General features: G+C 50.2%; 1 protein-coding gene across 12 annotated transcripts in view; it reads left to right on the top strand.

Moving 5' to 3' along the window:
* SIPA1L3 (signal induced proliferation associated 1 like 3) overlaps positions 1-23,003 on the top strand; it is a 260,357-nt gene that overhangs the window by 170,439 nt on the left and 66,915 nt on the right. For all 12 annotated transcript variants that reach the window (XM_055412268.2, XM_055412270.2, XM_055412262.2 and 9 more), the window contains 5 exons: positions 562-736; positions 2,779-2,882; positions 5,930-6,087; positions 15,085-15,661; positions 20,145-20,419. In XM_055412268.2, coding sequence (XP_055268243.2) covers positions 562-736; positions 2,779-2,882; positions 5,930-6,087; positions 15,085-15,661; positions 20,145-20,419 — 1,289 coding nt within the window. The remainder of the gene's footprint in view (positions 1-561; positions 737-2,778; positions 2,883-5,929; positions 6,088-15,084; positions 15,662-20,144; positions 20,420-23,003) is intronic.

The following is a 23,003-nucleotide window of genomic DNA, read 5'->3' as shown; positions in this document are numbered from 1 at the left end:
ACTGCCTCCCCCTGCTTCTCTGGCCCTCCCACAGCTCCCAGAGGTGCTGTTAGGATGAGAGCCTTGTACAGGCCCCGGCTAGCTGACCCTCAGTCCCAGAAGAGCCTCTCACGGCCCCATGCTTAGGTCATGTGACTGTCTGTGGTCCAGTGACCAGGGCATCAGGGACATATAAAACAAACATGGCTACCAGGGCTCGCCCCCCAAAAAATAACGTCAACCCCACTGAGCACTCCAGAATTGCCTTTTGCAGAACCTTAGCCAGTTCCAGCCCACCTACTGTGGGAAGACGGCCAGGGTGACCGTCTTTCCCTCGAGAGAGCGCCACCCTCCACCCTTGTGTAGAAAGCCTGGGCGTGGTGGCAGCGCCCCTTGCAGTGCCTCTCTGGAAATGTGGAGAGGGAGAGAGACAGCCAGGACATGCCCCCACACCTCTTTTCTTCTCCGACTGCGGCACTGAACCCCCATGTAACCCCAGCAGCCGGGAAGAGCCCCCTCTGTCCCGCGCCCTCCTTCACTTCTGCCTGGCCTGCCTCCCTGACACCGCTTTCACTTTTGCAGCTCTGCCGGAAGCACAAAGTGGGCGTCCTCTACTGCAAGGCTGGCCAGAGCTCGGAGGAGGAGATGTACAACAATGAGGAGGCCGGCCCAGCCTTCGAGGAGTTCCTCTCCCTCATTGGGGAGAAGGTCTGCCTGAAGGGTTTCACCAAGTACGCCGCCCAGCTGGACGTCAAGAGTAAGTGGCCGCGGTGGGTGGCCTGGCGGGGGGAGCCCTGACAGCCCACTTAACCCATGGGCCTATGGTCCAAAGGCCTGGTGATACCCTGGGGAGGACGCTGGGCAGCAGGCGCTCAAGGACTCGGCTGGTGACAGTTTGGGTGGTGCAGGCACTCTGGACAAGGGTGTCACGTATTCTAATGAAGCCTGAAGATTGTCCTGCACTGTGTCTCAGCACCTGTGCTCCCAGACACCAGCACGTGTGTGCCCAGAGGGGTCCTGAGGGGGTCACGGCCACAGACACCTGTGTGGTGCCCACTGTGCCTGAGGACCCCAGGGAACACAGTGCTCCTGGCCAGTCTCCCAAATCGCAGCCACCTGGAGGTCACCTGGCCCTGGTGCTGGCCAACCATGGCTTCAGTGACCTCACCTGTCACAGCTTATCCCCTGGGATGTCAGCCCACAAGAACAGGCATTCCTCGGTCTGTTCTGTTGCTGCTTCCCTCGCACCTACAATTAAGTAAAGCTGAGGTCCTAAGGGGCCAAAGCACAGGCCTCCAGGGTGAGTGTGACACCCTGGAGTCAGTTGCAGCACCGCCTGTGGGGTCACTGAAATGTGCAGCAGAAACCACGTCCTGACTGTCCCGCCTGGACAGGAAGGAGCAGTTCACGGTGATAGAAGAAAATACTGGGAACCTGACCTTGTGTCAGGCCCAGGCCTGGACAGCATGGAGTGTGACCTGAGATGGGTGAGTTGGAATAAAATAGACAAAGAAGGAACAAGAGATGCATTCCAAGAAAAAGAAACAGCACATGCGAAAACCCTGAGGTCCCAAGACTTCAGGGAATAAGTGGGAAGGACGAACTGAGGGAGGCAGGCAGGGGCCTCGCATGCAGGACCAAGAGGCAGCATTGAATACTATTAAGAAAACATTCTGGAGACTTCCCTCATGGTTCACTGGCTAAGACTCCACACTTCCAGCGCAGGGGTCACGGGTTCAATCCCTGGTTGGGGAACTAAGATCCCACATGCCAAGTGGCCCAGAAAAAAACAAAAAAGAACCATGCGTGGCATGTCCAAAAATTTTTTAAAAAAGAAAACACTCTGGAATCAGTCTGAGTTCCAGTTCAGGCCCCACCACTCACTGTAGTGTGTAAGTCCTGGGGTGAGTCACTCCATCCGTGTGCCTCAGCTTCTCCCTTGGAGTCCACAATCAGGCATGTTTCGCCCCAGTTATTACACCCTGCCATTAGAGAGGAACGTGTCTTGACACTGAGGATTATCATTTTCTTCTTCGTAGTTTGGCAATCTGTATATGCATCTCTAAATAATATAATCCATTTTGCCTGTTTGGGGATATAATGTGAATGGAATTATACAGTTTGAGCTCCTTTGTGTTGGCATTTTTCGTCCAGCATTGCATTTGTAGGATTTGCCCATGTGGTGGCTGTGACTCATTCATTTTCATGGCTGTGTATTTTTCCACAGTATGAATTGTTTATCCCTGGGACTGACAGACTGAGAACAGTTGTATCCGTATCCTGGGGCACTCGTGTATGATTTCTCTAGGCTGTGATCCCAGGAGATAAAGTGCTTGGGTCATCAGTGATGCCTGTCTTCAGGTTCAGTAACTATTAGTAAAGTTTTCCTAAGTGATTGTACCAATTTACACACCTCACCAGCCGCACAAAGGGTTCTGGTTGCTCCACACCCTCCCCAGCCCTTGGCACTGTCAGACTTTGAAATGTTTACCAGTCTGGTGGGTGCTTAATATAAGATTTCCTTTGTATCTTAATTTACTGAAATTTTATTGTTGTTACTGTGGCTGTGTGACATGTGGGATCTTAGTTCCCCAACCAGAGATCAAACCCACGTGCCCTGCATTGGAAGGACAGAGTCTTAACTACCGTACCACCAGACACATCTCTAAATTTACTGAACTTTAAAGGATGAAGTTAAATGAAAACATCGACTTAAAAACTAACACAGATGGCATGTGGGACATGGCAGGAGCCCAGAGGTTTTGGAGACGTGGTGCTTAACTGGTGTTTCTGTTTCAGCTGACTCCACGGGAACCCACTCCCTCTACACGACGTACCAGGACTACGAGATCATGTTCCATGTCTCCACCCTGCTCCCGTACACCCCCAACAACAGGCAGCAGGTCAGTGGGGCCCATGGTGGGGGCTCCAAGTGATTTCTGGTTGATGCACAGCTGAACCCAAAGCAGCTTCCCTCCCCACGGCCTTTGGCCAGCTGCCCACCCAACACCCGCTCTCCTGGCGCCATCTCAGGCAGCAGGTGGAGGCCTTCAGCCTTGGAGACCCTCTCTACCACGGTCTCGTTACCTGGGGGTTGGAGACTGGGTCAGGTGTCATTCGATGTCACTTTTTTGTTTTGGCTATTCCTTAGCCACCCTACTACCCCAGCTCCTCTCAAGGGTCTCTTGAGTCATCAGGGGTCCTGTGGGGAAAGACCCAAGTGAATCAGTCAACATTGTTTTGACTGCAAGTGACAGAGTACAGATCGAATGAGCAAAAGCAAGAAATGAGATTTACCGAGTTATATGATTCTCAGGTATAATTCCAATACTTTGGCCACCTGATGCAAAGAGCTGACTCACTGAAAAGACCCTGATTCTGGGAAAGACCGAGGGCAGGAGGAGAAGGGGGCAACAGAGGATGAGATGGTTGGATGGCATCAGTGACTCAATGGACATGAGTTTGAGCAAGCTCTGGGAGGTGGTGAAGGACAGGGAAGCCTGGGCATGCTGCAGTACATGGGGTCACAAAGAGTCGGACACGACTGAGCAACTGAACAACAGTTGTCAAGTACTAGGAGAGGGCTGGCTTTAGATATGGCTGGAACCAGCGGCTCAGACAGTGTCAGGAGTTATTCCCATTTCTCAGCTCTGCTTTTATTCTTAGTGGTTGTATTCACAGATCTTCCCAAGGAGTGGCAGCCCTCACCTTATTACATCCCACCAGCTTAGCTCCCTCAGGAGAAAGAGAGCTCTGCCTTGCAAGTATCCCAGAAATGTTTCTGGGCTGAATCTCATTGCACCACCCACTTGCCAGGCCCAGGGCAGGGATAGAACAGACTGATTGGCCAAACCTGAAGCATGTGCCTACCCCTAGAGAGGGCCAGTGGGAAATGCTTTCCCAAAGGGGATAGACACGGCTGCCTGGAGGAGGAGGAGATGCTAGGTGGGCACAACAGCTACTGCGCACCGCCAGGGCCTCTCCTGGATACGCCATGCATGTCCAGGAGCAGTTTCTCATGAACAGAAACCCCACAGACTTTTGATGGTTTAGGAAGTGTATGTATTTTTTCCTGTTGGTATGGGGTTTCCCAGGTGACTCAGTGGTAAAGAATACACCTGCCAATGCAGGAAACCTGGGTTCTATTCCTGAGTCAGGAAGATGGTCTGGAGTAAGAAGTAGCAACCCACTCCAGTATTCTTACCTGAAGAATCCCACGGACAGAGGAGTTTGGTGGGCTACAGTCCATTGGGTCACAAAGAGCCGGACACAGCTGAGCACACACACCACCCCACTGCAGGTGACAGTGCATGTTCCACTGGCCGAAAGTGGCCAAACGTCAGGGATTCTCAGAAAGTTCTCCTGGTAGCAGCAATAAGAGCGTTGCTCTCATTGAACCTGAGTTTGCGTTCTTTGTCTGCCACTTCCTCACTGTGTCATCTCGCCTCCCTGGGCCTCAGGTCCCTCCTCTGAAATGGGCAGAACAATAGCACCCATATCTCAGGGTTGTTGGGAAAGGACCCTGCACTTGTGTGTGAAACCAGAGCTCACGGCAGGGCCCAGCGCAGGAGGTACACAGGAAGCAGCTGAACGTACTCCTGGAGGCATGGTGGGGGAAGCTTGGGTTGTGGGGTCGAGCAGAAGTGGGTTCAAATCACAGCTCCTCCCTCCATGACTCTGGACTGAGGGCAAGACGTTTAACCCCCGTGAACCTAACTTTTCTCCTCAACCAAAGGAGGTCAGATGAATTAATCCCTCACAGGACTTGTTGTAAAGATGAAATGAGCTTACAGCTTTCATATGTGGGTGTAAGATGACTGATTCAGGGCTGGTCACAATAAATGGGTACTTTAGCAGTTTAGTTTAATCCTGTGTAAAACACACAGAGAGCTAACAGTTCAGCAGTGTGCATTGTGCCGCTAAGTGTGACCAGATTTCACACTCCCGGCCACCTCACATAGAGTTGCATGCAACCCCCTCCATCGGCGGGAATTCCTAATGGTTACATGAAGGCTAAACTTCTATACCTAAGAACAATGTGGGACTTCCCTGGACATCCAGTGATTAAGACTCTGCACTTCCACTGCAGGGGGCGCGGGTTCGATCCCTGGCTGGGAAACTAAATTCCACGTGCCCACACAGTGTGGCCAAAAAAAAAAAAAGAACAATGTTAATTTTAGCAAGGAAGTAAAATGCCAAGAGTACATCATCGCCTTTAAAGATGACAGTTTTTCTCAGAGGCCATGACAGGCAGGGGGGAAATGATGGGGTTCCTGTGGGCTGATCTGAGGCTATCACCCCAACCTTCTCAACTCAGGTAGCCAGAGATGGGCCCTGCCAGTGGTCTTGAGGCTGCCTCTGCCAGTGTCCATGAATGTGACCTTGAGCAAGTCAAAAGCTGCCAGACCGTGCTGTCCTCCAGCTGACGTTTCTTGAGCACCTGCTGTGTACCAGGCCCTGCTCTCGGCATTGAGGATAAAGCACCTGGCAGTGAACAAAGCAGACAAAATTCTTGTTCTCCAGGAGTTGCCATGTTAGTGGGAAACGAGAAACAAAAGGAAGAGGAGCAGCCACTTGTTAAGATGAGTGTGGACGAGTAACACACCATTACTTAATTAACGAGGGCAGAAAAGCAGAGGGGGTGACCCCATGGGTAAGACAGTCAGTCAAGGCCTTGTGGAGGTTGACATTTCAGCCCAGACCTGAAGGAGGGCAGGCAGGAGCGAGCCATGTGGGGATCTGGGGGAAGAAGTTCCAGGCCTCTGGATGGTCCACGGGAGCCTCAGGAAAGGAAAGGTTTCTGATTCATTCAAGGAGCAGCAGGAGGCTGGTGTGGCTGGGGCAGAAGGGGAGCATGGCGGGAGCCGGCAGAGAGCTGACGGGGCGGGTCATGAACCTGGAGCCTACCCTGATGTTTTCCTCTCCCCCACCCCTGTCTCCCCACCACCAGCTGCTGAGAAAGAGGCACATAGGCAACGACATCGTGACCATCATCTTCCAGGAGCCTGGGGCGCTACCGTTCACCCCCAAGAACATCCGCTCCCACTTTCAGCACGTCTTCATCATCATCCGGGCCCACAACCCCTGCACTGATAACGTCTGCTACAGGTACATGCCCCACCCTGCCCCCTGCATGCACAGGAAGTCAGGAAAGCTGGCTTCCAGCAGCCAGGGAGCCTGGGGGTGGGGAGAGAGGGGACACGGCTGGCCCAGGCAGGCAGCCCCCCATGTTTCTTGTCTGTGCTTTAGTAGGGGAGCTCTACTCACTCATTCCCACACCTCCTGAGAGAGTGGTTCTTAACCAGAAAGGGCCATGTCATCCCAGTTTTGACAAAGAAACCATCAGGAATTTGTTTTTGCCTGGAGTCTTTTGGTTGCAAGTGACAGAAAACCCACCTCAAAAAGGCAGTCACAAGGCTTCCCTGGCAGTCCAGTGGTTAAGACTGTGCTCTTCCAGTGCAGAGGGCACAGGTTCGATCCCTGGTCAGAGAACTAGGATCCCACATGCCTCGTGGTGCACGAAAAGAACATAAATAAATAAATGAAGAGGCAGTCTTACATGCTGGCTATCATAAATGACACATTCAGGCCCACCTGGAGGTGTTCCACTTCCCTGTACATCATTTCATTTGCTGGCAGCTCCAAGCTTAGCATCTTGCCAGCTGCAGACCCAGCAGAAAGACAGCCTGCCTTTCCCAGGAAAAGAAGCCCCAGAACTGAGACTCATTGACCCACGTAGGGTACATGACCATCCCAGAGCAAGACTAGCAGCTGTGCTGGGCATGGGGCGTGTAGCTGTGAGGCACCAGAGAGTGGCCCATAGGAAGACTGGGATGCAAGGATGGAGTCAGGGTAGACTAGGGCGGCCCCCTCAGGAGACAGAGCTGAGGGTTCTTAATTTGAAGAATAATAAGTGACACAAGGAACTTCCCCAGTGGCTAAGGTTCCACGTTCCCTGTGCTGGGGGCCTGGGTTCAATCCCTGGTCAGGGAGCTAGGTCACTCATACCACAACAAAGACCCAGTGCAGGCAAATAAATAAATAAATATATTAAATAATACTGTGTTACAAGCTTCAGTCCCATTCAGTGTCCTCCCCAAGCACCAGTCTCATCGGAGGACGTGGCTGGCCCCCACAGGACAAATAGAAAGTGCTCTGGGTGTGGAGGGAGGAGAGTGCTGTGGTTCTTGAAAACCAGCCCATCAATAAGCTGGGCCCAGGCCAACGTCTGCGTTGGTCCCTGGTCAGCATCGCAGACACCGGGGCCTGGGCTTGGGAGTGTTTGGTTCAGTTCAGTTCAGTCACTCAGTCGTGTCCAGCTATTTGCGACCCAATGAACCGCAGTACGCCAAGCCTCTCTGTCCATCACCAACTCCCAGAGTCCACCCAAACCCACGTCCATCAAGTCGGTGATGCCATCCAACCATCTCATCCTCTGTCGTCCCCTTCTCCTCCTGCCCTCAATCTTCCCCAGCATCAGGGTCTTTTCAAATGAGTCAGCTCTTCGCATCAGGTAGCCAAAGTATTGGAGTTTCAGCTTCAACATCAGTCCTTCAATGAACACCCAGGACTGATCTCCTTTAGGATGGACTGGTTGGATCTCCTTGCAGTCCAAGGGACTCTCAAGAGTCTTCTCCAACACCACAGTTCAAAAAGCATCAATTCTTCGGCGCTCAGCCTTCTTTATAGTCCAACTCTCACATCCATATGTGACCACTGGAAAAACCATAGCCTTGACTAGACGGACCTTTGTTGGCAAAGTAATGTTAGTTTACATTTAAAGGAAAAAAAAAGTTTGAAATTTGATACAAAAGGTAAAATTTTTTTAAGTTAAAGATCAAAATTCACCTTTCATCTCTTAAGTCATCATCCCATTGCCCTCGCAGAGGTAACCGCTGTTAGCAATTTCCTGATAACCTAGGCCCATACAGGCAAATGTGTGGAAGCATTCCTTTTCCACCTTTTTAATACAGGTGGTATCATGTCCCACACACTGTTCTGCATCCCGTATTTTTTCACTCAGCAGAATTTGAGAACTTTGCACACCAGTCTGTAAAGTGTTTTTCCCTTCTTTATGACTGCCTATTATTCCATTACATAGATGCCTAAGAATCTCCCCCTATGCCTGAGCAATGGGTATCAGGGTTGTTTCCTGTCACCTGTTACTACATTCCCCCTTGCAGTGCTATTATTAACACATTCCCTCCACGTAGTTTTGTGAGGGAGGGGCGGTTGTTTGTTTTTGGCCATGCTATGCTGCTTATGAGATCTTAGTTCCCTTACCAGGGATTGTACCCAGGCCCTCGGCAGTGAAAGCACTGAGTCTTAACCAGTGAACCACCCAAGAATTCCCCATAACCTAGTTTAGACTCTCATGGCACAGGTGTCCAGATACACAGCTGGGACAGGTAAGGTTCTCAGCATGGAGTTACTGGGCCAAACAGTACATGCATAGGTGCCCTGGTGGACTCGATGGAATTGCCAAGAGCCTACCAGTTTCTTCTCACTTGACTCATTTGAAAAGACCCTGATGCTGGGAGAGACTGAAGGCGGAAGGAGAAGGGGACGACAGAGGATGAGATGGCTGAATGTCATCACCAACTCAATGGACATGAGTTTGAGTAAACTCCGGGAGCCAGTGAAGGGAGGGTTGGCGTACTGCTGTCCATGGGGTCACAGAGTCAGACACAACAGAGTGACTGAACTGAACTGACCAGTTTCTTCTCTGGGCCAGATAAGTGAGAAGGCGGGGGGACTCCAATATGCAGGAAGTGCTGTGGCCCGCCAGGCCGGATGTGTTGCCGCTGGCAGCTGGCACACCAGGTGGAAGGCCTGTGGCCCCTTCCCCCACCCATTGAGCGTCCCCAGGACAGCACCAGCTCAGCAGGCTTGTGCCTCCAGGCTCCCTGTAGGCCTGAGGTTACAAAGGTAGGGTTGTTCTTGAACATGCACACACATACACCCTTATAGCACATCAGAGGCAGGAGGCTGCTGGGTGAGCCTTTCTCCCCTTTTTCCTAACCATGAGCTCCTCTTGTCACAGGAGCCTGCAGCCGACCTCCCCACTTTCCAGGCCAGCCTTCATGTGGTTTCCAGAGGGTTTCTTTTTGTTCTGACGCACCAAGCTTTCTTGTTTTTTTTTTTTTTGCAATTCAAAATAATTTTCATTATGCAACATTTCAAATGTTCTGAAAAGTACAGAGAATAACAGACACCCATGTGCCCACCACCAGATCTCACAGATGTTAGCATTTTGCCGTCTTTGCTTCAGCTCTCGCTTTAATTTTGAAGAAAGAAAATGTTAGAGATGCAACCAAACTGCCCCCTCCCACAAGCCCTCTTCTCCCCTCCCCCCCACACAGCTGTTCTCTGGACAGACCTTCCCCTGTCCCCTCTTCTCCCCATGACCCCAGACACATTTCTGTCATAGAACTTGTCACACTGTAAGAACCAAGTTTTTGTGGGTTTTTTTTTAAGATTTATTTGTTTTATTTTTTGGCTGTGATGGATCTTTGTTACTGCACACGAGCTTTCTCTGACTGTGGTGAGCGGGAGCTACTCTCTAGCTGCAGTGCACGGGCTTCTCATTGTTGTGGCTTCTCTTGTTGTAGAACATGCTCTCAGGGCATGGGCTTCAGTAGTTGCAGCTTTCGGGCTCCCGAACACTGGCTCAGTAGTTGTGGCACACAGGCTTAGGTGCTCCAGGGCAACTAAGAGAGGTCTTCCCAGACCAGGGATTGAACCAGTGTTCCCTGCATTGCAAGGCGGGTTCGTAACCACTGGACCACCAGGGAAGCCCCAGGAACAAACTGTTGATGTGGCTATTGCCTCCCTCAAGGGTCACACCATGCCACACTCGCCTTCATGCATCTGTGCTGGGCAGCCTTGTTATGTAAAGGACCCCAGAGACACCTTGGCAACTAGGCAGATGCCTGATCCAAACATTGTTGGTCCTGGGAAAATAACTGTTGAATAAATGATTGTGAGTGTTCTAGAAATACTTACTGAGCTCCAGTGACCAGGTGACCCGGTGGTCACACCATCTCCTGGCTGTATAACAGTACCACCGTTTCCCACTTCAAGTGCTCACTTACTGAATGGCTCACCAGCATCCCCACAGCCTGTGGGCTGTGAACACCCCATTCCTTCTGCTGGGGAAATGAGGGACCAGCCATTCTGATTGTCCAGAAACCTTCAGTAGCTTGCAATTCCACGATTTTTAAAATCATGAGTCAGGACTGTGGGAGAAGCCAGAATCTGTCACTATGAACAGTCAAGTCCTGAATGAAGAAGTTGCAGAGCTAGTCACAGCTGTAAAGCCCAGACTGAAGGCACCATTAATTAGAGAGACTGGCAAGGTCATCTTACACATCCCCTGGCCTGAAGGCAAGGCCACCTCCACAGGGTTTCCCACAGAAGAAAACCTGCCTGGTTTGTGCAGCCTTTGAAGGACCTCTCCCCCAGGAAATGCCTTTTTCCGTCAGACCTACACTTTGGCAGGAACCTGTTTCTTCTTGGTCTGTCCGTTCAAGTCTAAATCATAACTATAATCAGTACTGAACACCTGTGCTGGACCTGGGGCATCCGCAAAGCGCAGGGTGGCACCTGCAAGCACACAGGATTTTTTGTTACAGTGCATGAACTCTTTAGTTGCGGCGCACGGGCTCAGTACTGATCGACTTAGTTGCTCCATGGTTGTGGGATCTTAGTTCCCCGACCAGGGATCAAACTTGTGTCCCCTGCATTGCAAGGTGGATTCTTAACCAGTGAACCACAAGGGAAGTCCCCCACTCAGGGTTTTAACTGAGGGGTTAATGAACAGGCTGATAGGTGTGGGTAGGGCTTCCCTGGTGGCTCAGACAGTAAAGAGTCTGCCTGCAACACAGGGGTTCGATCCCTGGGTCAGGAAGATCCCCTGGAGGAGGGCATGGCAACTCACTCCATTCTCACCTGGAGAGTCCCATGCACAGAGGAGTCTATGACAGGCTACACTCAGTGGGGTCACAAAGAGTCTGACAAGACCAGGCAGCTTTTACTAATAGGTGTGGGTAGGTTAAAGGAACCAATATAGGAAAGTGAGGCATCCAGGAACCAGCAATAACAAGGAGCCATTACCCACCACGAGGGATGAGGTCAGAGGGGATGGGAGACATTTCTGGAAACCAGGGAGAAGTATGGCTCTGGGAAAGGTGCCACCCCTCAGAAGCTGTGGCTGTTGAGCAAAGGACCAAGGACTACAGCCACTGTCCTAGCTCGACAGGCAGGCAGTAAAAAGAAAAAAGACTGCACCCTCTCTCCTCTCCCCTCCCCTGTATCCTGGCCGGGGGAACCAGGTGAAGGTGACACAGCCTGTGGAAACCCACCTTCGGGGGCGCTGGACGGGGCAGAAAATGGCAGAGACTGGAACTGGGGATGCAGACAGTGAATAGCTGGTCCAGATGGTCGAATGGGTGCTTGTTTTCACAATCAGGATGCAGAATGCTTGCTCACTGTCAAGGCCCTGCCTGGCCTGGTCCCTGGTGACCTCCCCAGCCTTCCACCCTTTACTTTCTGGGCTCTGGCGCGCCAGCCTCATCTCACCCTGCGTGTGCTCTTTCCTGTCGGGTGTTTTACCCATCTCCCATGCCCATTGCCTACAGCACCCTCCCCTCTGCTCTTCCTTTGGCTCCTACTCAGCCTCAGATCCCAGCTTGATTTCTCTTCCTCATAGCACCACACCCAGAACACTAACTCCCCAGGGTCCAAGGAGAGGGCCGTCCCAGAAATGCTGGTCAGACACATGCCCTGGTCAAATTGGGTGGAGGGTCAGGAGTCAAAACCTAAACAAGCCTTATACTGTGGTTCAGTTCAGTTCAGTCGCTCAGTTGTGTCTGACTCTCCGCGACCCCATGAATCACAGCACGCCAGGCCTCCCTGTCCATCACCAACTCCCAGAATTCAGTCAAACTCATGTCCACAGAGTCAGTGATGCCATCCAGCTATCTCATTTTCGGTCGTCCCCTTCTCCCGCCCCCAACCTTTCCCAGCATCAGAGTCTTTTCCAGTGAGTCAACTCGTCGCATGAGGTGGCCAAAGTATTGCAGTTTCAGTTTCAGCTTCAGCATCAGTCCCTCCAATGAACACCCAGGATCGATCTCCCTTAGAATGGACTGGTTGGATCTCCTTGCAGTACAAGGGACTCTCAAGAGTCTTCTCCAACACCACAGTTCAAAAGCATCAATTCTTCGGCGATCAGCTTTCTTCACAGTCCAACTCTCACATCCATACATGACCACGGGAAAAACCATAGCCTTGACTAGACAGACCTTTGTTGGCAAAGTAATGTATCTGCTTTTTAATATGCTGTCTAGGGTGGTCATAACTTTCCTTCCAAGGAGTAAGCGTCTTTTAATTTCCTGGCTGCAATCAGCATCCACAGTGATTTTGGAGCCCAAAAAAATAAAGTCTGACACTGTTTCCACTGTTTTTCCATCTATTTCCCATGAAGTCATGGGACCAGATTCCATGATCTTAGTTTTCTGAATGTTGAGCTTCAAGCCAACCTTTTCACTCTCCTCTTTCACTTTCATCAAGAGGCTTTTGAGTTCCTCTTCACTTTCTGCCATAAGGGTAGTGTCATCTGCATATCTGAGATTATTGATATTTCTCCCAGCAATCTTGATTCCGGTTTGTGCTTCTTCCAGCCCAGCGTTCCTCATGTGGTTAGGTTTCATGAAATACGTTTTAATCAAGAATCTCATTACTTTAAAAGTTGTCTTACAGTGTGTAGTCTCTCCCCAACACCATAATCACAAGCTGACATTTTTATAGAAGGTGAATGCAGTACTCTTTAAGAAAAAACGTTCTTTTTTAGTACCTCATACTGTTTTTGCTTTTGAACTGTGGTGTTGGAGAAGACTCTTGAGAGTCCCTTGGAGTGCAAGGAGATCCAACCAGTCCATTCTAAAGGAGATCAATCCTGGGTGTTCATTGGAAGGACTGATGCTAAAGCTGAAACTACAATACTTTGGCCACCTCATGCGATGAGTTGACTCACTGGAAAAGACTCTGATGCTGGGAAAGGTTGGGGGCGGGAGGAGAAGGGGACAACAGAGAATGAGATGGCTGGATGGCATCACTGACTCTGTGGACATGAGTTTGAGTGAACTCCGGGAGTTGGTGATGGACAGGGAGGCCTGGCGTGCTGTGATTCATGGGGTCGCGGAGAGTCGGACATGACTGAGCGACTGAACTGAACTGTTTTTTAATTGTCATTGTGTAAACAGCATAACTCACTCATGATATCTCTGGAGGCTTTTTTTTTCCCTTAATTGGCTACATGACACAGCCCGTGAAATCTTAGTTCCCCGACCATGGATTGAACCCATGCAGTGGAAGCACAGAGTCCTAACCCCTGGACTGCCAGGGAAGTCCGTGGAGCCCCTTTAAATTAAATGTCTTCCCCTGCTCCCTGGGTGCTCACTCTGGCAGGTGCGATAGCCTTGCTGCCTGATCTGTGAAGTCATCTGCCCTGTAGCCACTGAGTCTCGAGTTGCTCATTGCAGCATCGTAACTGAGATTCATCAGGTCTGAACCTGACTTACCAGCCAATCTCTTGCCTCCCAGCTCAAGGCTGCCTCCACCTGGGAGCCTCGGTGGATGGGGAGCCTGCGTCCCTCTCCTGTTTCTCTGCCTTGCACATCCCCTCCCCCAGGCTCACTGCTGGTTTCTGACCTGTCCAGGGTGGGAGCACAAGGAGGAAGCAGGAAGCGGAAATTATCACTGGAGTTGTAGTGACAGCTGCTTCAGGGGCTCTCGAGCGCCTTTCTTTCTACCAGCTAAATAATCTCTGGACTCTGGGCTCTTCGAGGGCTCCCGACCCTCCTTCCAGAGCTCCCAGGCAGGAGCAGCCCCCAGTCTCCTTCCAAATGTAAGGGTCACCGAGGAGGCCCCTATTCAGGGAGGGAATGGAGATGACGGGCCCACTTTCTCCATGGATTTTCCTCCCAATAAGATTCTCCCTCTCTAGTTTGCATAATGGGGGAGGAAGTTCAGGAAGTTGGGGGAGAAGGTTTAGATCACTGCTTTTATACCTTCTCATTCATTTGCTGTATGATTTCTGTCCTAATGGCAACTCAGTTAAAACCAAAGTAGGTGACTTCCCTGACGGTCCAGTGGTTAAGATTTCACCTTCCAGTGCAGGGGGTACGGGTTCGACCCCCTGGTTGGGGAGCTAAGATCTCATATGCTTCACAGCCAAAAAACCAAGACATAAAACAGAAGCAGTATTGTAACAAATTTAATAAAGATTTTTTAAATGGTTCACATCAAAAAAACCTTTAAAAAAAAAAACCCAAAGTAGAAAGGATCCCATCCTAACTTCCCCTTGTAGTGAATTTTCAAAATAACCTTTGTAGAGATGATTTACAAAGCATGTTCATGTTACAAAAGTGTCTGAAATCACAGAATGTTCCATATCAGTCTGATTTTCCTGTAGTAACAGTGCTTAACAAACCACCCTGAAAGTCAGAGGCTCACAAACATTATCATTTCTTCTTGACTTACTCATCTGCAGGTTGGCTGAGGCCTGGCTGGCCTCGGCTGCATGTCTGCTCCAGGCACCCTCATTCTCCTGGACCAGTAGACCCCAGGGCACATTCACCTCATGGCGAGGGCAGGTACATAGGAGGCAAGCCTGGTGCACATGCCCATTTGTGCCTTTGCTCGAATGCCATTAGCCAAATCGAATCTCATGACCAAGCTTAGGATCAACAGGGTGGGGATATACCTGTCCATAAAGGGAGAGAGGAAGGGATGAATCTTTGCAAAACTATAATTTACCACAAGCCTGTATGTATATAAAACAAGACTAACTGAAGTTGAACAGTGCTAGGAAAATTATCCTTTAAATATCAGTGGATGTTCTAACATCTGCTGCATAGGAAGTAAAAACGCATATGTGTGCCCTAAGACTTTCTCCAGTTTCCAGTCTAGTCAGCTGGCAACTTACTAATTAGATGTAGACTTCCTCTCTTAAAAAGGAAACTCCTCTTTTTGATCGTGTATTTTTTTTTAAAGGGACTCTCAAGTGCCTTTCCACCATCTAAATAATTTCTCCCTCCTCAGTATGGCAGTGACCCGATCCAAAGACGCTCCTCCTTTTGGCCCCCCAATCCCCAGCGGAACCACATTCCGAAAATCTGATGTCTTCAGAGACTTCTTGCTGGCCAAGGTGATTAATGCTGAGAACGCTGCACACAAGTCTGACAAATTCCACACCATGGCCACCAGGACCCGCCAGGAGTACCTCAAGGACCTGGCGGAAAACTGTGTCTCCAACACACCCATTGACTCCACTGGCAAGTTCAACCTCATCTCCCTGACCTCCAAGAAGAAGGAGAAGACAAAAGCCCGGGCAGGCGCCGAGCAGCACAGTGCCGGGGCCATCGCCTGGAGGGTGGCGGCTGAGGACTACGCGCAGGGGGTAGAGATAGACTGCATTTTGGGGATTTCCAACGAGTTTGTGGTGCTCCTAGACCTACGCACTAAGGAAGTGGTGTTCAACTGCTACTGCGGGGATGTCATCGGCTGGACCCCAGACTCCTCGACAATCAAAATCTTCTACGGGCGAGGGGACCACATCTTCCTCAAGGCCTCTGAGGGTTCTGTGGAGGACATAAGAGAAATTGTCCAGAGACTGAAGGTAAGGGAGAGAGCCCCTCAAGGTGCAGCAGTTCTGTGGTCTGGCAGAGGCCTTAGGAACCACTGAAGTGCCTCCCTGAGCCCAGTTCGTTGGGCCAGGACACTTGTTGGTCCGAAGAGAATCAGAACTGTCACTTTGCACACCAGGGGTCTAGTGGGTTCTGCAGCCTGGGTTCTCCCTGGGGAAGGCTTGGGCCAAAGATCTGAGACTCTCCATGTCATCACCTTGAGAGGACAAAAGGCTTGTATACTCACTCTAGATGTTTAAACTCATGGTAAAAATGTAAGGATACTTTCCAGAAGAAGTGAAATATTGGATTGGCCAAAAAGTTCATTTGGGTTTTTCTGTACCTTCTTACACAACACCGAATGAACTTTTTGGCCAACTCAACAGAATGAAAGACCTCCACACCTTAAAAATATAGGGGTGGAAGTGGGATATTGGGGGTGGGGGTGTAAAAAAGCATAAGTAAAGAAAACAAAATTATGTGGCAGGAATAATTCCACATCAGTAATCACAATAAATCTAAGTGATTTAACATTCTCTGTTAAAGAACAGAGACTCACAGTCTAGATTAAAAAATCTTACCCTAACCTCTTGGCAGCTCAAGCTCAGACAGCTGCCAAACCAAAGGTAGCAGATTGGTTTCAAGTCAGATGACAGTTTAGTTGGTAATGGTTGTTGGAAGCATTGGGCTGAGAAGTACTAAGACTACCTCAGAGCCCCGGGTGAAGGAACGCTGTGGTCAGTAATTGGCTCTCAGTGGGTTTAACAGAATGTCAAGCATGAAATAGAGAAGGCGGTATATCACGGGAGTTAACAGCGCAAGTTTTCAAGTAGGAGGCTTGGCTTCAAGTCCCAGCACTGCCACTTACCAGCTGTGTCACCTCACCATGTTACTTAACCACTGGGTGACTCAGTTTTCCTGTCTGAAAAATGGGAACAGTGATCATCCTACATCATGTGACAGTTTTAAGGACTGGGTGAATTATGTTGCTCAGGCAAGCTGGCCTGACTTAGGAGGCTGTGATCTCCAGAGGCCAGTATCACAGCCAGTCCTCTTCACTCTTCTAGGCTTTTGCACTCATTCCTTGAGTTCAGATGGGATTGGTAAAGACCAGCTTTCAGCTTCCCTGACTCCAAACTTCATGCCCCGCCTTAAACTACAGCAACAGCTAGTGTGTAGATTTCCCATTAGGATGTGAGGTCCGTGAACACGGGCCTCTGTTTTGCTCACTTGCTTATCTCATTTGTGTAGATCAGGGTTGGCACATAGTAGGTGTTTATTAAATGCTGATTAGTTGATTATCTGAGTAGGATGCTTGACCCCTGATTGTGTGCTCATCACTGATGATCTCACAGCCCTCCACCCGCCCCGTGGAGTGTAGGCACTGTTTTTATCCCCATTGCACCCATGAGGAACATGCAGCTCAGAGAGGTCACACAGCCAGTAGGTGGCAGACTGGGATCTGAATCCAGATTTTTCTGACTCCAAAACCTATTGGTGCCCAAACTTGAGACTAATGACTGACTGCCTACTCAACCTGTGAAAGTCAACATGTCTAAGAGCAGGCTCCTGATTTCGTTGCCCTTGCCTCTCGGGGTTCTCCTGTCTCGTCAGAGAACAAGCCCATCACCTGAGTGGAATCGTAAGCCTCAGCACCAGCCTCACTTCTCTGTCTCTCATACCGACGTCCAGTCTGTCAGCTCCACCCCCCGGAGGCAGACTCTGCTACTCCTGCCCCTTCTGCAGCCCCTCCTGGCCTGTCCAGTAGCCCCCTTGCTGGTCTCCTTTGCCTCCTTGCTTGCTTCCCTGGGGTCTGTTCTCAGGAATGTTGTCAGAGGGATCTTGATCATGTCCCTGCTCTGCTCAAACCCCTCAGCTCACTCCAGGTTAAAGCCCAGTTCCTTATGGTAGCCTGTGAGGCCCTCCATGGCCTGGCTGTCTGTCACTCTTGTTTCCTTATTACTCTCTCTGCTCCAAGAACACAGACTTCTATGTCCAGAGTGGGCTCGTCGGGCAGTCAGCCTCAGGGCCTTTGCACTACCTGTGCCCTCTCGCTGGAACACGTTCTTCATCCCCACATGCCTCCCTCCCCTTCCACATGCGTTTATTCAGAGGTCACCTGTCGGTGAGGCCTTGTTATCCAAAACTGTAAAAACCCCCTCTACAACCTGGCCTTGAGCTTGTTCTACCCCCTTTCCCTGCTTTGATTGTTGAGCTTGTTCCACCCCCTTTCCCTGCTTTGACTGTCACAGTAGCACCTCCCGCCATTTGATGTGTATGTTTACATGTTTGCTGCGTCCTCAGCACCTGGGCCAGTGTCTGGTGTGCAGCAGACACTCAGTGACCATGGACTGAGTGCACGCATGCGTGCTGTCTGTAGTGATGGCAGAAGTGGCCATTCACAGGGGCAGCTATCTGACCCCTTGCAGCCTTGCACAGCCTTGCATTTCTTCTTCCCAAAACCCAATGAGGGAGGTACTATTATTAATTCACGGGACACAAGGGCGATGACTTCAAAGGGAAGAAGCGTTTTGACTCCCAAAGCAGTGGCCATGGTCTGGGATGAAGCCAGTCATGAGTTTCTCTTTTGAGGCACTAAACTGTAGGCTTTCCTTTCAAATTTGTTTTAACTTTTTAATCATGGAAAATTTCATACAGACGCAAAAGTAGAGAAACTCACCTAGTGAACCCCTAGCCTTATCACCAGCTTCTGTAGTTATCAGCCTGGGGCCCATCTTGTTTCTCCCTTCCTTCTCTCCCTTCCCTTCCCCTGATAATTCTGAAACAAATCCTAGACATCCTGTAATTTCATCGGTAAATGTGTCAATATTTATCTCGAAAACATACGGCCTCTGAAAAATAACTTTTGCCTATTATATATTAAAAAAATGAATAGTAATTCCTTAGTGACATGTAAACACGTTGGGCCATGAAATCAATCACTGGATCTCAGTAGGCCATTTTCAAGGACTGGGTAGAAAAGAATGATGCACTGAGGAGGCACGTGGTCCCATGGAGCTCTGTCCCAGTTTCACATGCTCCCTCACCTCCCAAATTCTCACTGTCCGGACTAGCCAGGAACAGATGTGTTTACATCTTCAAGTAAGTCCTTCACCATCCACTCTCATTTCTTGCTACCCACACTCGGGAATGTCTGTGTGGATTGCAAAGAATATTTTTGTGTATGTGGATACATGTGTAAATGTATGAATGCACAGCGTGGCTTGTGACATCAGATTCTTACTGTGTAGCTCTAATGAGTACATCAGATAGTATCATTTCTAACCAGGGATGACTTCTCACAGATGTCAACCATTACACAGACGCTTTCCTTAAGGCAGTTTTTAGGCAGGCAGATCTTGATATAACTTGGTTAACAGCTCCGGCTTATTAAGTTAATCTTTTTATTCCAAGAAAGGGAGGGAATCCCTAAGGATATGCTGAAGCTCTAGGTGTTCTGTTCAGTGGCTTCTCCTATCTATGGTCATACGTTAGCATGGCGAAAATCTCCCACAAGTGAAGCAGGGAATAAATCAGAGAGAAGGCCCTCCCCGTGTGGTCTGGTTGGCTTCAGGATGGGGAACAGTCTGAGGCGGAGGTTTTGGACTTACAGAAAGAGGTCCTGGAGTAAAGAATATGACGCCGAGCCCCCAGCCTAGAAAAACTCACAGGGTTTCTGGTCTCTGGCTTCTCCAGCTTACTCTGGTTACAGTCACAGTATCCATCAGGGCTTGAGACAACAAAGGTTTATCTCACTCATGCCACGTGTCCATCTCAGATTGGGCTGGAGTCTGTGAACTCACAGACCCTAGCTGACCAAACAGGCGTGCTCTGGAATAATCCTAGTGGCTGTGGCAGAGGGGAAAGGCCTGAAGAGGGTATCAAATTGGCAATGAAATGCCCCAGCCCAAACAGTATGCCAGTCCCATTCACAGCTCATTGGCCAAAACAAGTTTTGTGCATGCATGCTAAATTGTTTAGTCATGTCTGACTCTTTGTGACCCCATGGACTGTAGCCCTCCAGGCTCCTCTGTCCATGGGATTCTCCAGGCAAGAATACTGGAGTGGGTTGCTATTTCCTCCTCTAGGGGATCTGCCCAACCCAGGGATCAAACCCGAGTCTCTTATGTCTCTTGCATTGGCAGGCAGGTTCTTTATCACTAGTGCCACCTGGGAAGCCCAAAACAAGTTCCAGAGACCACCAACCATAGAGGTTGGGCAGGTGGAGGGGTGGGGGCATATGGAGAACATGACTCATGACCGCCACCTCTGTATGAGGTGTCCATGTTTCTCCAGGAGTCAGGAGCCCAGGCTGGGACGAGGTGGGTGTCTGCACTCCTGTACCCTGACATCACCTGGGAGAGTGGAGGGGATGAGGGGGGGTGTTTGGCCTCAAAAGGGCAGAATCTCCCCCCAAGAGCTGCCCCCGCTCTCCCCGAGCAGCTTGTGAAACTGGACCCTGCGTGTGGCCCACAGGTGATGACCAACGGCTGGGAGACAGTGGACATGACCCTGCGGCGGAACGGGCTGGGGCAGCTGGGCTTCCACGTGAAGTATGACGGGACCGTGGCCGAGGTGGAGGATTATGGCTTTGCCTGGCAGGCCGGCCTGCGGCAGGGTAGCCGGCTTGTGGAGATCTGCAAGGTGGCCGTGGTCACGCTGACCCACGACCAGATGATCGACCTGCTACGCACCTCCGTCACCGTCAAGGTGGTCATCATCCCACCTTTTGACGATGGCACGCCCCGGAGGTAAGTCTGTCCCCCCGGAGAGGTCAGCAGCTCCCCAGGCGCTGGCCCTTGGGGCCCTTCCTCAGCAGGTGGTGACAATGGTGTCAGGGTCCAAGTCAACATCTGTGGAACCCCTCCTGCAGGCGGTCATGGTCTAAGCTCTGCATGTGCATGCTGTCCCCTCCGGCCCCCACCACAGCCCCATGAGGTGGGCGCCCTCCGTAGTCGCACATGGCGTTCAAGTCCTTGCCTGAGGGAGTTCCCTGGCAGTCCAGTGGTTGAGACTACGTTTCCACTGCAGGGGGCGTGGGTCTGATCCCTAGTTGGGGAACTGAGATCCTACATCCCTCTAGGCGTAGCCAAAAAATAGTGGGAAAAAAGACCTTGCCTGAAGGTACAATGTGCTTTATCATTTTTCAGCACATACTTATTGAGCCCCCACTGTGTACACACTCCATTTGAAGTCTTGAGTAGGATTTAGCAGCGAACAAAATAAAAGCATCCATTGCCTTGGAGTTTGTGTCCTGACAGGCAGTCATTAAATAGGTGTGTAACACAGAATCAGGCAGTGAAGAGCCCTGAGGAGAATAGCAGGGTCCTAGAAGGGGCAGGTGGTCAGGGAGGGCTCCTTGGTGGAGGCTGCCATGTGGTTTTCCAGGCCAGCAGAACCCAGATCATGGGCAGGCCAGGGCAGGGTCTCCAAAGCGTCAGCGCATGTAGCGGGGAGGGTTCCTGCAGCACAGGGAGTGCCGCGGGGAGCACAGTGAGCAAGGCGGTGAGGTGGGAGAGAGGGACTGGGAGTGGGGGCAGACTAGGGGCCCTTCCTGGACACAGTGCCAAGCTTGGGCTTTGTTGACTGGGAAGCCAGTCCAGGATTTGTTTCTTTTTGTTTTGTTTCAATGGAATATTTCAAACGTTTTTCTCTATTATTTATTTGTCTGCATCAGGTCTTGGTTGCCGCACATGGCATATTTGTTGTGGCGCATGGGCTTAGTCACTCCATGGCTTATGGAATCTTAGTTCCCCAACCAGAAATCGAACCTGCATCCCCTGCCTTGGAAGGTGAATTCTTAACCACTGGACCACCGGGGAAGTCCTGTATTTTAAGCATATTAAAAGCATACTAAGTCCTCTGTTTCAACATTTGTCAACATGTGGCCAGTTCTTATTTTGATTTTTTTTTTCTTTTTAATCCCGTACTTCTCCACCTCAGATTATTTGAAGCAGTCTCACTCCTTCGACCATATCTCTACCCAGTCAGGACCTTTAAAAGATTTAACAGACTGCCTCAACTCCCTTGTCCATCTTTAACTTCTTTTGTATCAAAGAGATTTTTAAAAAGCAGTCGTTCTGTTCATCAGGCTCTTCCTGTGGCATTTGGTTGATGAATTTCTTTTTTAAAAGTCTTATTTTTTTCTTAAATTTTGTTTTGGGAGGAAACCGGGTCACTTGTTTTTCAGAGTTTCCGCTTCCTGGATTTAGCTGTTTGCATCCTCCTGGTGTTGTTTAACCTTTTCTTCTAGCATGTGTATTTCCCACAAATTGGAGTTTGGCATAAAAGCTTGATTGGATTCTAGTTGAATTTCCTTTTGTTTTTTTTTTCTTAAGATTTTTTTTGATGTGGACCATTTTAAAGACTTCATTGGATTTGTTACAATATTACTTTTGGCTTATGTTTTGGCTGTGAGGCACGTGGGATCTTTGTTCCCCAACCAGGGATTGAACCTACCTTCCCTGGCTTGGAAAGCGAAGTCTTCACTGCCAGGGAGGGCCCTGAACTACTTCTTTTGGTCACAGCACTTCCCAGGTGTGCATCCATCAGGATGCGCCACATGTCTGGCTGTCCCTGTGTGAGTGATACTAGGGTCGGTCAGAGGGCTCCGAGGGTGGCAGCCTGACCCTACACGCTATACGTTTCCCTTCAGGTCTCAGCAGCCATTTGTGATCCTTGACTGGATCCCCCGTGTCATGACGGGTCACACTCAAGTGCTCTCCTCAGTTCTATCCTTCCTTCTTTATTTTTTAAAAAATTTACGTATGTATCTATCTTTGTGCTGCGTCTTTGTTGCTGCACCAGGTTTCTCTAGTTGCCGCGAGCGGGGGCTGTTCTTGAGTTGCAGTGCATAGGCTTCTCATCGCAGTGGCTCCTCTTGTCGCGGAGCACAGGCTGTAGGGCACGCGAGCTTCAATAGTTGCTGCTCCCAGGCTCTAGAGCACAGCGTCAGGAGTTGAGGCTCACGGGCTTAGTGGCCCCTCAGCATGTCAGATCTTCTCAAACCAGGGATTGAACCTGTGTCCCCTGCGTTGGCAGGTGGATTCTTAACTACCGGCCCACCAAGGACATCCTTTCTTCATTTATTGGCTGGAATTCTTCCAAAAAGAACATTCCTTCAGCAACCATTTGATTCTCTGAGATATAATTTGTACAGGGATGGCAGGATAGATTTGATTCTGAGAAGAATGAATTGGTACCCTAGCAACCTCCAGCAATGACTTGGAAACAGTGGTTCTAGAATCACTACATCCCAAGGCCAGAAGCACAGCTGCACAGAGGACAGTCCGGGTCTGGGCCCTCCCAGCCCCGATGAATGGATTGGGGAAGACA

The sequence above is a fragment of the Moschus berezovskii genome, chromosome 22 (genome assembly GCF_049115385.1).
Source record: "Moschus berezovskii isolate FMDL1 chromosome 22, NW_MosBer_1.0, whole genome shotgun sequence".
In the NCBI taxonomy this organism is placed as follows: Eukaryota; Metazoa; Chordata; class Mammalia; order Artiodactyla; family Moschidae; genus Moschus; species Moschus berezovskii.
The sequence above is the reverse complement of the archived record's forward strand: the minus strand, read 5'-3'. Positions and strand labels throughout refer to the sequence as shown.